At 40.7% G+C, this 12,550-nt stretch overlaps 1 protein-coding gene across 2 annotated transcripts in view; it reads right to left on the bottom strand.

Annotated features, from left to right (window-relative positions):
* LOC114037048 (serine/threonine-protein kinase 10-like) overlaps positions 1-11,793 on the bottom strand; it is a 64,523-nt gene extending 52,730 nt beyond the window's left edge. For both annotated transcript variants that reach the window (XM_027853850.1, XM_027853851.1), the window contains exon 1: positions 11,055-11,793. In XM_027853850.1, the coding sequence (XP_027709651.1) occupies positions 11,055-11,471 (417 nt within the window). In that variant the 5' untranslated portion in view covers positions 11,472-11,793. The remainder of the gene's footprint in view (positions 1-11,054) is intronic.
* Between the last annotated feature and the right edge of the window lie 757 nt (positions 11,794-12,550).

Genomic DNA, 12,550 nt, shown 5'->3' with positions numbered 1-12,550 from the left:
GAACACCAACAAAAGGAAAGCCAGGAAATGGAAGAGTAAGGAGGCAAAACATTCCAATTCACATCTTTGTTTTCCTTCTAGTTTTACCTACAAACATCGGCATATTCTAATTTAATTGGATTTCATGTTAAGCTTTTCCCAACCTCATTTTCCCCTCCACTACTTTTTGCTGTTTTGTGAAGTGATACTGCTTGTGAGCCTTTGCCACAGTCCTCTGTAATGTTTTGCAAATGAATTCATATTATAAATTAGCTTTATCCTTGGTTGCCAAAACTCTTAACTTGGCAAAGAGAGCAGATGTTTGTTAGCTAAAGTAGTTTCTTGGCTCTCTGACATCCTTGATTAAACTTATCTTAACAATGTCTTTACTTGCATTTCCCATTTTTTTTTCAGTCAACAGCTTGTTTAAAGAGGTTGGGGTAGAGCTGTTGTAATTGCATACTGTCTTCTCATATTTATCAATTCATTTAATTTGGTATTAATTTTGACCTTACCTCTAACCAGGTAATGATCCGATCACACAGAGGCAGCTAGTTCTGTAATGTCTCACACATTAGTCAATAGTCATTTCCTGATAGTTAACATACAGTCAGTTTAATTTTTTGTATGCTGTTTGGTGCTAGTCATGTCCTATGACTTCCAATTCTCTTCTTGAAGAAAGTATTCACGATATAAAGGCCTGGGGCTTCTGAATACCTTACGGGATATCTTTGTCTTTTTTGATTTCTTAATTCTGTGCCTTGTAAAATCACACAAATGGCTGCTCTAATGTAAAATTAATGGTTTTCTTATTTTAAGAGAAATGATTGGGGGCAGCTGGGTGGTGCAGTGGATAGAGCACCGGCCTTGGAGTCAGGAGGACCTGAGTTCAAATGTGGCCTCAGATACATAACACTTACTAGCTGTGTGTGACCCTGGGTAAGTCACTTAACCCCATTGCCTAACCCCCCCCCAAAAAAAGAAATGATTAGCTTTCTTTTATGTTAGAACTCTAACATGATTAAATAAATTTAATACAAATGAGAGAATTGTTATCTGAGTTTCTTCCCAAACTAAGGACTTTTTCAGTTAGTATATAGGCTAATGTGAGTTAGATAATGTGAAAATCCATTCAATACTGTATATGCCTGTGTGTGTATATATATATATATATATGTATATATATATATGTGTGTGTGTGTGTGTGTGTGTATATATATATATATATGTATGTACATATCTCCTCCTGGATCATTGCCTTGTCTTTGTCATGGCAGAGGAGTTTTCATAGCTCAATGAAACTAGGAGCTATGCTGTGCAGGGGTACTCAGACAGGTTATAGCGAAGAGTTCTGATGAAAGATGATCCACTGGAGAAGGAAATGGCAAACCACTCTAATATCTCTGCCAAGAAAACTCCACAGACAGTATTAAAATGATAAAAGAGATGACAGAAGATAAGCCCTTAAAGTTGAAAGGTTTCCAATATGCTACTGGGAAAGGGCACAGGACAACTACAAATAGCTCCAGAAAGAACGAAGCAGCTGGGTCAAAGCAGAAAGGAAGCCCAGCTGTGGGGTGGATATGGTGACAAAAGGAAAGGCCAACAACAACAAAGATCAATATCATATAGGAATCTGGAATGTAAGATTTATTAACTAAGATAAGCTGGATGTGGCCAAATAGGAGATGGAAAGATTAAACATTGCTATCTTGGCTGTCAGTGAGTTTAAATGGTTGAGAATGGGTGAATTTCATTCAGGTGATCATTACATGTACTACTGTAGGCAAGAATCCCTTAGAAGGAATAGAGTAGCCCCCATAGTCAATAAAAGGGTGAGGAAAGCACTGTTGGGGTATAATCTCAAAAATGACAGAATGAAAACTGTTTGAATCTAAGACAAACCATTCAACATCACAGTAATACAAGTCTATGCTCCCACCACTGATGCTGAAGAGGCCAAAGTTGATCAGTTCTATGAAGGCCTACAACATCTTCTAGAATAACATGAAATGGAGTCTGGATGTCGATTGTTTTTTACTTTATTTTTTTCATGGGTTTTTTTTTTGGTCTGTGTTTTCTTTCACAGCATGACTAATATGGAAATATATTTTGCAGGACTACACACATCTAATCTATGTTAAACTGTTTGCTGTGTCAGGAAGGGGTGGAAGAGAGAGAATTTGGAACTTAAATTTTAAAAAATGAATGTAAAAATTGTCTTACATGTAATTGGAAAAATAAGATACTAAAAAAAGGGAAACCACATTAAAGAAAAAGATGTGACATTCATCATAGGAGATTAGAATGCTAAAGTAGAAAACCAAAAGATAACTGGACAGGCAAGTTTGGCCTTGGAGTACAAAATGAAGCAAGACAGAGATTAATAGAGGTTTTGTCAAGTTAACTTACTGGTCATAGCAAACATTCTTTTTCAACAACCCAAAAGGCAATTCTACATATTGACATCAAACAGATGGTCAGTATAAAAATATGATTATATACTTTGTAGCCAAAGATGGAGAAGCTCTATATAGTCAGTTACAAGAAGGCCTGGAGTTGACTGTGGCTCAGATCATGAGCTTCTTATTGCAAAATTCAGGCATAAATTGAAGAAAATAGGGAAAACCATCAGACCATATAGATAGGACCTAAATAATATCCCTTATGAAAATGAAGTGGAAGTGATGAATAGATTTAAGGGATTAGATCTGGTAGACAGAAAGCCTGAAAAACTGTGGACAGAGGTTTGCCTTATTGTACATGAGGCAGCAACAAAAAATATCCGAAATAAAAAGAAGAGCAAGAGAGCAAAATGACTGTCTGATTAGGTTTTATAAATAGCTGAGGAAAGAAGGAAAGGAAAAAGGAAATGGAAAGATATATCCACCTGAATGTAGAATTCCAGAGAATAGCAAGGAGAGATAAGAAGGTTTTCTCAAATGAGTAATGCAAAGAAATAGAAGGAGACAATAGAATGGGAAAGACGAGATCTCTTCAAGAAAATTAGATACCAAGTTAATGTTTCATGCAAAAATGGGTCTGATGAAAGACGAAAGTGTTAGGGACTTAGGAAGAGGTAGAAGGCAGAAGAGATTAAGATGTGGCAAAAAGAACTATACAAGAAAGATCTTAAATTATCGATAACCACAATGGTGTGGTTGCTGATCTAGACCCATATATCCGGGAGAATGAAGTCAAGTGGGTCTTAGGAAGCATTGCAAACAATAAGGCTAGCAGAAGTGATGGACTTCCAACTGAGCTATTTAAAATCCTAAAAGATGTTGATGTTAAAGTGCTGCACTCAACATGCCAGCAAATTTGGAAAATATCAGTTTACATCCCAATCCTAAAGAAGGGCAATGCCAAAGAATGTTCAAATTACCAAACAATTATGTTAATTCATATACCATCAGGGTTCTTCTTGGTAGGCTTTAGCAATATGTGAACTGAGAATTATTAGAAGAGCAGGCTCGTTTTCAAAGAGGCAGAAGAACTAGAGGCCAAATCACCAATATTTGCTGAATTATAGAGAAAGTGAGGGAGTTCCAGAGAAACATCTATTTCTGCTTCATTGATTACACTAAAGCCTTTGACTGCGTGGATCAGAACTAAAATGTGGCATGCTCTCAAAGAGATGAGAGTACCAGAGTATCAGACTGTCTCCTGATGAACCTGTATAAGGGCCAAGAAGCAATAGCTAGAACTGAACACGGAATAATTACTTTAAAATTGGGAATGGAGTATGACAAGGCTATATATCGTCACCTTATTTATTTAACTTATATACAGAGCACATCATGCAAAATGCCAGGCTAGATGAATCAAAAGCCAGAATTAAGGATACTGGGAGAAATATCAACAATCTCAGATATGCAGATGATACCACTCTGATGGCAGAAAGTGAAGAAGAATTAAGAAGCCTCTTCACGAGAGTGTAAAAGCTGGCTTGAAGCTGAACATTAAAAAAAAAAAAACAACCTAACATCTTGGCAACTGATCTCATCACCTTTTGGCAAATAGAGGGAGAAAAAATGAAAGCAATGTCAGATTTTATATTCTTGGGCTCAAAGATCACTGCAGATGGCGACTGCAGTTATGAAGCCAAAACATGCTCCTTGAAGGAAAGGTATAGTGTGTCTGGATAGCATGCTAAAAAGCAGAGACATCACCTTGGCAACAGAAGTTTACATAGTCAAAGCTATGGTTTTTTTGCAGTAGTGATGTTTAACTGTGAGAGTTGAACTATATGGAAAACTGAGCACTGCAGAATTGACGCTTTTGGTCCATGGTGCTGGAGAAGAATTTCGAGAGTCCCTCCGAGGTCAAATAAATTAATACTTAAAGAAATTAATTCAGACTACTCATTGGAAAGACAAATACCAAAACTGAAGTTGAATACTTTGACCACATGATGGGAAGACAGGACTCAATGGAAAAAAACCCTGATGTTGGGGATGATTGAAGGCAAAAGGAGAAGGGAATGGCAGAAGCTTAGGTAGTATCATGGAAGCAACAAACACGAGCTTGGACAAACTTTGGGAGATGATGGAGGATAGAGGGACCTGTCATAATGAGTTAGACATGATAGAATGAATGAACAACAAATAAACACACATATGTATATATGTATATCTATACGTGTATCTCTATCTCTATCTATATAATAGGGTAGCTGGGTGGTATAATGGACAGAATGCTGGGCCTGGAATCAGGAAGACTCTTCTTCCTGAGTTCAAATCTGACCTCAGATACTTACTAGCTGTGTGACCCTGGGCAAGTCACTTAGCAAGCCATGTGGTTGGGAAGAGCCTTTTTTGATTAGTGGCATAGTCAGCATCTTCAAAAAGGCCTGAGTCAGCGTTGGCCATCACTTTACCTCACAGACTTCAGCTGGGCTCTCGTAGTATGAAGGCAGCCAGTGAGAGCCTTTACTCTAAGGCAGAGGTTCCCAAATTTATTTGGCCTACAGCCCCCTTTTAAAAAAATTACTTAGCACCCCCATGGAAATCTACTTTCTTTAACCCTTTAATTTTTTATAAATTTGCATCATTTCAAAAATATAAAATATATATATTTTGAAATGATGCATTTTAAATTTAATAATTTATTGTAAATTTGTGTTTTTTTTCCTGCATTGAAATTTTGATGATGCGATATTGTGTCATGTAACCGTATAGCATCGTATTATAAAGGATCTTTTTTTTTTTTAAAGGCACTTGGGGTTAAGTGACTTGCTCAGGGTCACACAGCTAGTAAGTGTCAAGTGTTTGGTCTGAGGCCGGATTTGAACTCAGGTCCTCCTGACTTCAGGGCCAGCGCTCTATCCACAGCACCACCTAGCTGCCCCTGTAGCATCGTATTATAAACAAGTCATTACACACACATATTCCTGCTGATGTATGCTGGACTTCCTGACAATGTATGACACACTTGCCTACCAACATTTACTTGTTAAGACCTGTTGGCGGACTTGACCACTGATCCATTATAACTTGCATTCTGTGCGTTTATTTGGAAAATAATGTAATCACTACAACTTTAACTCTGTTACACAACAAATGAAACATGTACAAACAGTTTTTCAAAATTTTCTTATTTCTCTTCTTTCTTTATGCTTCTACCACCCCTTTATTTTTGTTCAACGCCTCCCAATTGCACTTGAGGCTACTATCATCCCCCTGGATCATTCCAGCACCCCCCAGGGGGCAGTATCGCCCACTTTAGGAACCTTTGTAAGGGAAAGAGCTAGGAGGCCTTCTTCCCATTTAATCCAGAGAAATGGGCCTAGGTCTTTTCGTTCATCCATTCTTTTCTGTCCTGTATAGGGAGTGGAGTCTTCAACTATGAGAAATTCATCCATAAAGGATCCAGACTAGATTGCCCTAAGGAGCAAGGGGTGATATTCAACATCCCAGCCCAGTAGAAGGACTCACCTACCAGTCATGTTACATTAGGACATAAATAGAGGCAGGGAGACCAACTAGGATGTTATTGCTATAGTCCAGATGATAGGTGATGAAGACCTGAACTCAGCTATTGTAATTGGACTATATTACTATTATTAACCTACATTCACCAAGTCTTCATGTTATCCCCTTATTCAATAAACTCCAATGGCTCCCTATTACCTCCAGGATCAAACAAAAATCATTTGTCTGGCTTTTAAAGGATTTTATAACCTTGCCCCTTCTTAACTTTTCAGTTTTCTTATACCTTACTCCTCTTTACACACTATGCAGTCCAGTGACAGTGGTCTTATTCTTCCTTACACAAGAAATTTCACTGTCCAACTGTGGGCATTTTCTCTGACTGTCTCCATGCTCAGGACTCCCTCTCTCCTCATCTCCATCTCCTGGCTTCCCTGCTTCCTTCAAGTCTCAACTAAAGTCCTACCTTCCACAAGAAGCCCCTCCTGGTCCTCTTTAATCTTAGTACCTTCCCTCTGAGGGAATTTATCCAGTTAATCCCATACATATCTTGTTTGTATGTAACTGTACATGTCATCTCCTCCTTTATATTGTGAGCTACTTGAGAACAGGGACTGTTGTTTGTTGTTTGTTTGTTTTTTGCATCCCTAGCCCTTAGCACAGTGCATGGCACATAGTAGGTGCTTAATAAATGCTACTTGACTAACTTGTTTTTTTTTAATTTTTTTTTTTTAGTGAGGCAATTGGGGTTAAGTGACTTGCCCAAGGTCACACAGCTAGTAAGTGTCAAATGTTTGGTCTGAGGTCAGATTTGAATGCAGGTCCTCCTGACTTCAGGGCCGTTCCTCTATCCACTGTGCCACCTAGCTGCCCCTTTTGACTAACTTGTTGACTTGACAACTCTAGGGGAGGAATTCAAGCTTTCTCAGCTCCAGCCTCTCCCATTTGAAAATGGTGTAAGCAATACTTAGAGTATCTCCTCCCTCCCCTCAGAGCACTTGTGAGGAGCGAATGAGCTCATGTAGGGGAAAGTTCCCCTTAACCCCAAGGCCCACATCAATTTAAGCCATCATTGTGTTTAAAATGCAAATATCTTTGTGTTGGTTAACACATTAAGCCCGATCAGTTACTCCTTGTCCCCAATATGTCACATTTGTTCTGTAGAGTTTCAGACGGTCTCTACCAAAGGAAATCCAACATGTTTCAATTATAACAAAGAACATTTTGTGATCTGCCACTCAACCCAGGATTGTTGTGGAAGAAGCAAAATGCTATGGAAATGGTTTGAGAAAGGGAATCAGGTGTGCAGGTTGGGTTGGTGCTTAATTTGTTGCCAAGAAGCCCTTTATTCCTACAGAAGATTGCAAGAAAACTGGTAGCGTGTCCCTAATGCTCTATAAAACCTAAGGACTCAACTAAGACTTGCCATGATTGCTTGATTTCATATCACTAATCAGACTGAAGTTCATAGTCTCAACCAGACTTTGGTCCAATTATACCAAATAAAGTCTCTGCAGTTTTGGCTGGCATTCGAGAGCCTTCACAACTAGGCTCCAATTTATCTTTCCAACCTTTTTGCCACTATTCCCTCTACATGTTCCTGTCAAACTGTCCTTGGGCAGGTCACTCACCTCTCTGATCCTTACCTTCTTTATCTATAAAATATAGGGGTTGGCCTAAATGATGTCCAAGCCTTGATCATTTCTAAATATATGATTGTATGAGCCCATGACTATTCCCAATCCCCCCAAACCTTTCCTGAATTTTCCCTCCTCTATTCCTTTGCTCACACACATCTCTTTGTCTACAATGTACATCATATACTTCTTTTCTGTCTATGACATTTGAACCAATCTTTCAAGTCTCAACTCAAATGGTGCTTCCTCTATGAAGCCTTCCCTGATCCTCCCAGATAGAACTGATCTCTTACTTCATCTGATTTCACTTCATTTTATGCACTTCTTTTTGCCTATCATAATCTATATTTGTGCACATTTAACATCCTTACTAGATTGTAAGCTTCTTGAGGGTAGGAATTATGTTAACTATTTATATCTCCTTCCTCTAGTACTTAGTCCACTGTACCATACTCAAGTTTTTTGAATAAATACTACAGTTCTTGCCTTAATGGGCTCATCATGTACTTTTTCAAAAAGTAGAAGTGAATCTGTAGCCACTAGTCAAGTGAAGTCAACAATAAGCATTCACATTTAGTATGTGCCAGGCACTGTGCCAAAGTGCTAGGAATACAAAGGAAAGCCAAAAAAAAAATCCCTGTTCTCGAGGACCCCAGAGTGTACTGTGGGAATACAGTATAAATAGAGACAGTTGTGTACTGATTTCCTCTGGGGTGATTTCTCCATCTGGTCGATGGCCTCGTCAGCAAGACTCAGGCCATTGACGTATAAGTGTATAGAAATGGCAAGAGGTAGAAAGTTCATATAAGCAGCCAGCTTTGCCACTTCTGGTTGAGGCCAACAACATGAGTTGTGCCAGTTGGGCTCAGGTGCCCATTTGGTGGTCTAAACCCTGTTCCATCTCACCTGATAGCTTTCCCCTTCCCCACCGTTACTCTTTGGGCAATCACAGATAAGCATCTCATCTAAGTGGGTGTCCAGAAGAAAACTCTGTAAATGCACAAGGGACAAAAATAAGCCCTCCACAAGCTTTGCTTTTGTGTGACTTTTTTTTCTCGTTGAAACCACACTTCATAATAACAAGAGCCATAAACAGGAAACTGAATGCTGGTGTGTCATTGTTCTTGGCCGCAGAAAACAGGGCCTAAGAAAAGGGGCTTGGGCCCCTTACAAACTCAAGAACTGTTATAGCTTGAAGGGATTGTACAGGTCAACTAATCCAACCTACTCATTTTCAGATGAGGAAATTGAGATGTAGAGGGAAAATATGTGTCCAAGGTCACACAAGCCATCTAATATCAGAGCTAGAACAGATTACTCTCCTGTTTTGATAGCATCTCAGTCCAGCAGTGTTCTACGGTGGACAGAGGGCTGAGCCTGGAAGCAGGAAGAATTCTGACAGCTGTGTGACCCTAGGCAAGAGACTTAACCTTTCTGAGCCTCAGTTTCTACAGGTGTAAAATGAAGTTAATCATATCCATAGGTAAAATTGACCTCACAGGATGGCTCTGAGTTTCAAATGAGATAATCTATGCAAAGTGATTTAAAAAAAAATCCTATCTGAAATTTCATCAGAGTGGGAAGGTCTGGGTGAGGAACTTCCTCTCTCATGGGCAAATTACAATTTTAAAATTGCCTGGGTATAGTGAGAAGTACGAGGCCTTTTTGGGTCACATAGCCAGTGGGTGTGAGAGACCAGACTTGAATCTAGGCTTTCCTGCCTGAGGTCAGCTCTCAGTCAAGGCCATGTTACCTCTCAGTAAGGCACTTTGCAAACTTTAAAGCAGTATATAAGTGTCAGCTATTATTTTTGCCGAAGACATTCAGGCAGAGTTTATTAATTCATTAATTTACCATCCATTAAAAAGCAAACAAACACCAACCTATTGAGTGTCTGCTATGTATGAGATACTATGTCAGGTACAGTGCCTGCTCCCGAGGGGAGATGAGAGGACAGGGATACAAATAATTACAATGCAAGGATCCATATGTTGTATCATGGGACAATATGTACAATATAATTTTAGGGCAAAAAGAAATCTCTTCTGATTGGGGTGAACAAAGAAGTCTTCCTAGAGGATGTGGCAGTTGATCTGAGCTTTGAAAGATGGCCAGGAGGTGGGGATGGGGGATTAATTGGCTCACTCTAGGCAGAAGGAATGGCACGGACAAAATATGGGGAGAAATGGTCAGATGTGTTGGGAGAATAACAGGTTAGTCCAATTTGGCTGGAGCATTTTGTATGTATAAGGGAAGGATGGGAGATGGAGATTAAAATGAGTTGGAGCTAGATAGTGGAAGACCTGGAATGCTAGATTAAGGAGTTTGTACTTTATTCTGTAGGCAATGGGGAGATATTGACCATTATTGTGCAAGGAGAGAAGGCTACTTCTTTAGGAAGATTAACAGAGTGATGGCATATAGCATGAAGTAGAAGGGGAGAGAATGGAGGCAGAAAGGCCCAGAAGGAGGTTTCTGAACTAGTCTTGGTGAAAAGTAATGAAGACTTCAGTTCAGGTAGTGGGAATGGAAAGGAGGAAACACTTTCAAATGACATCAGAAAGGAAGACTCAATCATCGATAGGACTTGAGGACAAATTGTACCTGACAGATTACCCTGATGTTTCTACCCTTGGTACCTAGGAAGTGGTGCCACCTACAGAGATGGCCAAGTCAGGAGAAAGTAGTTTGGGGTGGAAGATGGTGAGTTTTGTTGTTTCTGTTTGAAGGGTCAGTGGCATATCCAAGTAGCAATGTCCAGTTGGCAGTTTGAAATGCAGGACAGGAAGTGAGAAGAGAGGTCAGGGCTTGAAAAAACAAGTAGGGAGTAGTCTGCAGAGAGGTAATAATTGAAGCGCTAAATGTGGATGAGATCAACAAAGGACAGAGCAAAAAGAAAGAAGGGAAAACTGAATATGGGAACATTAAAAACATGAGGAAATCAGGGGTAAGGGTACAAGAGAAGGAGGGAAACATACAGATATACAGATTTAGCAGTGGGGGCCATGGAATTCTCAGTTTTATTTTGAGCATCTGTGTGTGGGGTGCCTTCATGCAGTGTAATATGTAGGACATGATGGATAAAGTATAGGACTTAGAGCCAGGAAGACCTAGGCTCAAATCCCACCTCTGATACCTACTAGCTGGGTCACCCAGGGCAAGTCATTATCCTCTTTGAGCCTCTTTATCCACTTTTGTAAAATAAGGGCGGTCCATCTCTAAATCTATGTTCTTAATGCCAGCTCTTTCTAGCAGGTGGCCAAGTTCAGATGAGACTGGAAGAATCAGATCCCCCAGGGTTTATCCTACCCACCCCTCTCTGGTGAGAGAAGACCTAGGACCCTGCTCCCCTATTCTGTTATGGCTCATCCCAAGATGACCAAGGTCTCCAAAACCACATCCCAGGGAAGCTGATCTCCTTTGGGGTATGTCTCCAGCTGGGCCAAGTTGGTAGGTAAACACCTTCAGCCTCCCTCCCAAGAATCAGTCCTAGCCATAGAATGCTTACCTTAAATACTTTCCCAAAGGCTCCATCCCCCAGCTCTCCCACAAGTTCCCACAAATCCTCAGGATTCACATCTCGTTTCACGTTTGTATAATGCTTTGCCTTCTTTTTCTCTGTCCCAAACCTGAGCAGCCTCAGGAGGAAGGCCATGGTGGGTGCCTTGTTCCTTGGCTCTGCCCCTGAGATGCTGTCTTCTTCCCAGGCAGGCCCTGAAATGGCTGGATGCCCCACAGAAGCACAGGAGAGAGGTGGGGGAGGAGGGAACCCCAGCTTCAAAAAGGTCCTGTAGCCAGAGACTTCAGGATAAAGAATAGTCACTGAGGCTAAGCCTGCTCCTTGCTCTCCAGTATCTTGGCCTGATCTCAACCCAGGAAACTCCAGGAACAGGAAGATTCTGGAGGAGAAGAGGCTAATAAACATCCAGGAGGGCCCTGAGGTGAACCACCCTTTCCTCAGATTCTAGCCCATTTCTGAGGATAGTAGCCTCAGTGGAACAATAGATAGTCCCATGGTGATTTAGCCCATCTTCTCATTCTGGACTTGTGGACTCCAGGGCACTCCCTCACCGATCTTGGACCCCTCACTGTCCATCACTTGGATCCTTTCCTCCCCGGCCTGTCGCTCCCGGGACACACACCACCTGGGCAGGAGGAAAGTTAGGCCAGTGTAGTGGTTTCTGGAGCAGGTCCCAACTACTTGGTGTTTCTTCTGCCAGCAGGTCACTGAGGTCTGTTAAGACAGGAAATAAACTGCAGATAAAAGAGTAGACGGAAGGAACACGTGAGAATGAGAGAGAGAGAGACAGATACATATACACGTTCACAGACGGCTGACAGCAGATGTTTTAGGGAGAAACTTAGGGTGAACTCTTCCCTTCTAATCTCAGAAGAGTTTCAGTGGCAAGATCCCTCCTCTGCCCTGGCTTTGAGTAGCTTTAACTGTTTCTAGTTGTCTACAGAGTAAAATCCAAACAATCTAGTCTGACGTTCAAGGTTCTCAATGTATCTTTCCAAACTTATTTCTCACATTTCCCAAGCTCACATCCATTTTGTTTTTTCTTTTCAGAGGTAATTGGGGTTAAGTGACTTGCCCAGGGTCACACAGCTAGTAAGTATTTGAGGCTGGATTTTAACTCAGGTCCTCCTGCTTCCAGGGCCATTGTTCCATTCACCGTGCCACCTAGCTGCCCCTTACATCCCCTTTCTGCTCTAGACAAGGCAGTCTTCTTACTGTCCCTCAAGCAAACCATCTTCATTCACACATTAATCACTGTTCCATTTACCTCATCATAGCCAATAGTAGGGGCATAATAAATGTTGAATTGGTCTGTTTTGAATAGCATTTTGTAATTTATAAAGCACTTATCTCCCAACAACCTTGTGAAATAGTGTAGGCATTATCCCTATTTTTTTTTTTTAGGCAATTGGGGTTAAGTGACTTGTCCAGGGTCACACAGCTAGTAAGTGTCATGTGTTTGGTCTGAGGCCAGATTTGAACTC

This window comes from Vombatus ursinus, unplaced genomic scaffold (assembly GCF_900497805.2).
Source record: "Vombatus ursinus unplaced genomic scaffold, bare-nosed wombat genome assembly UNPS02010219.1, whole genome shotgun sequence".
Lineage (NCBI taxonomy): Eukaryota > Metazoa > Chordata > Mammalia > Diprotodontia > Vombatidae > Vombatus > Vombatus ursinus.
Note: the sequence above shows the minus strand (reverse complement) of the source record. Positions and strands in the feature narration are given on the sequence as shown.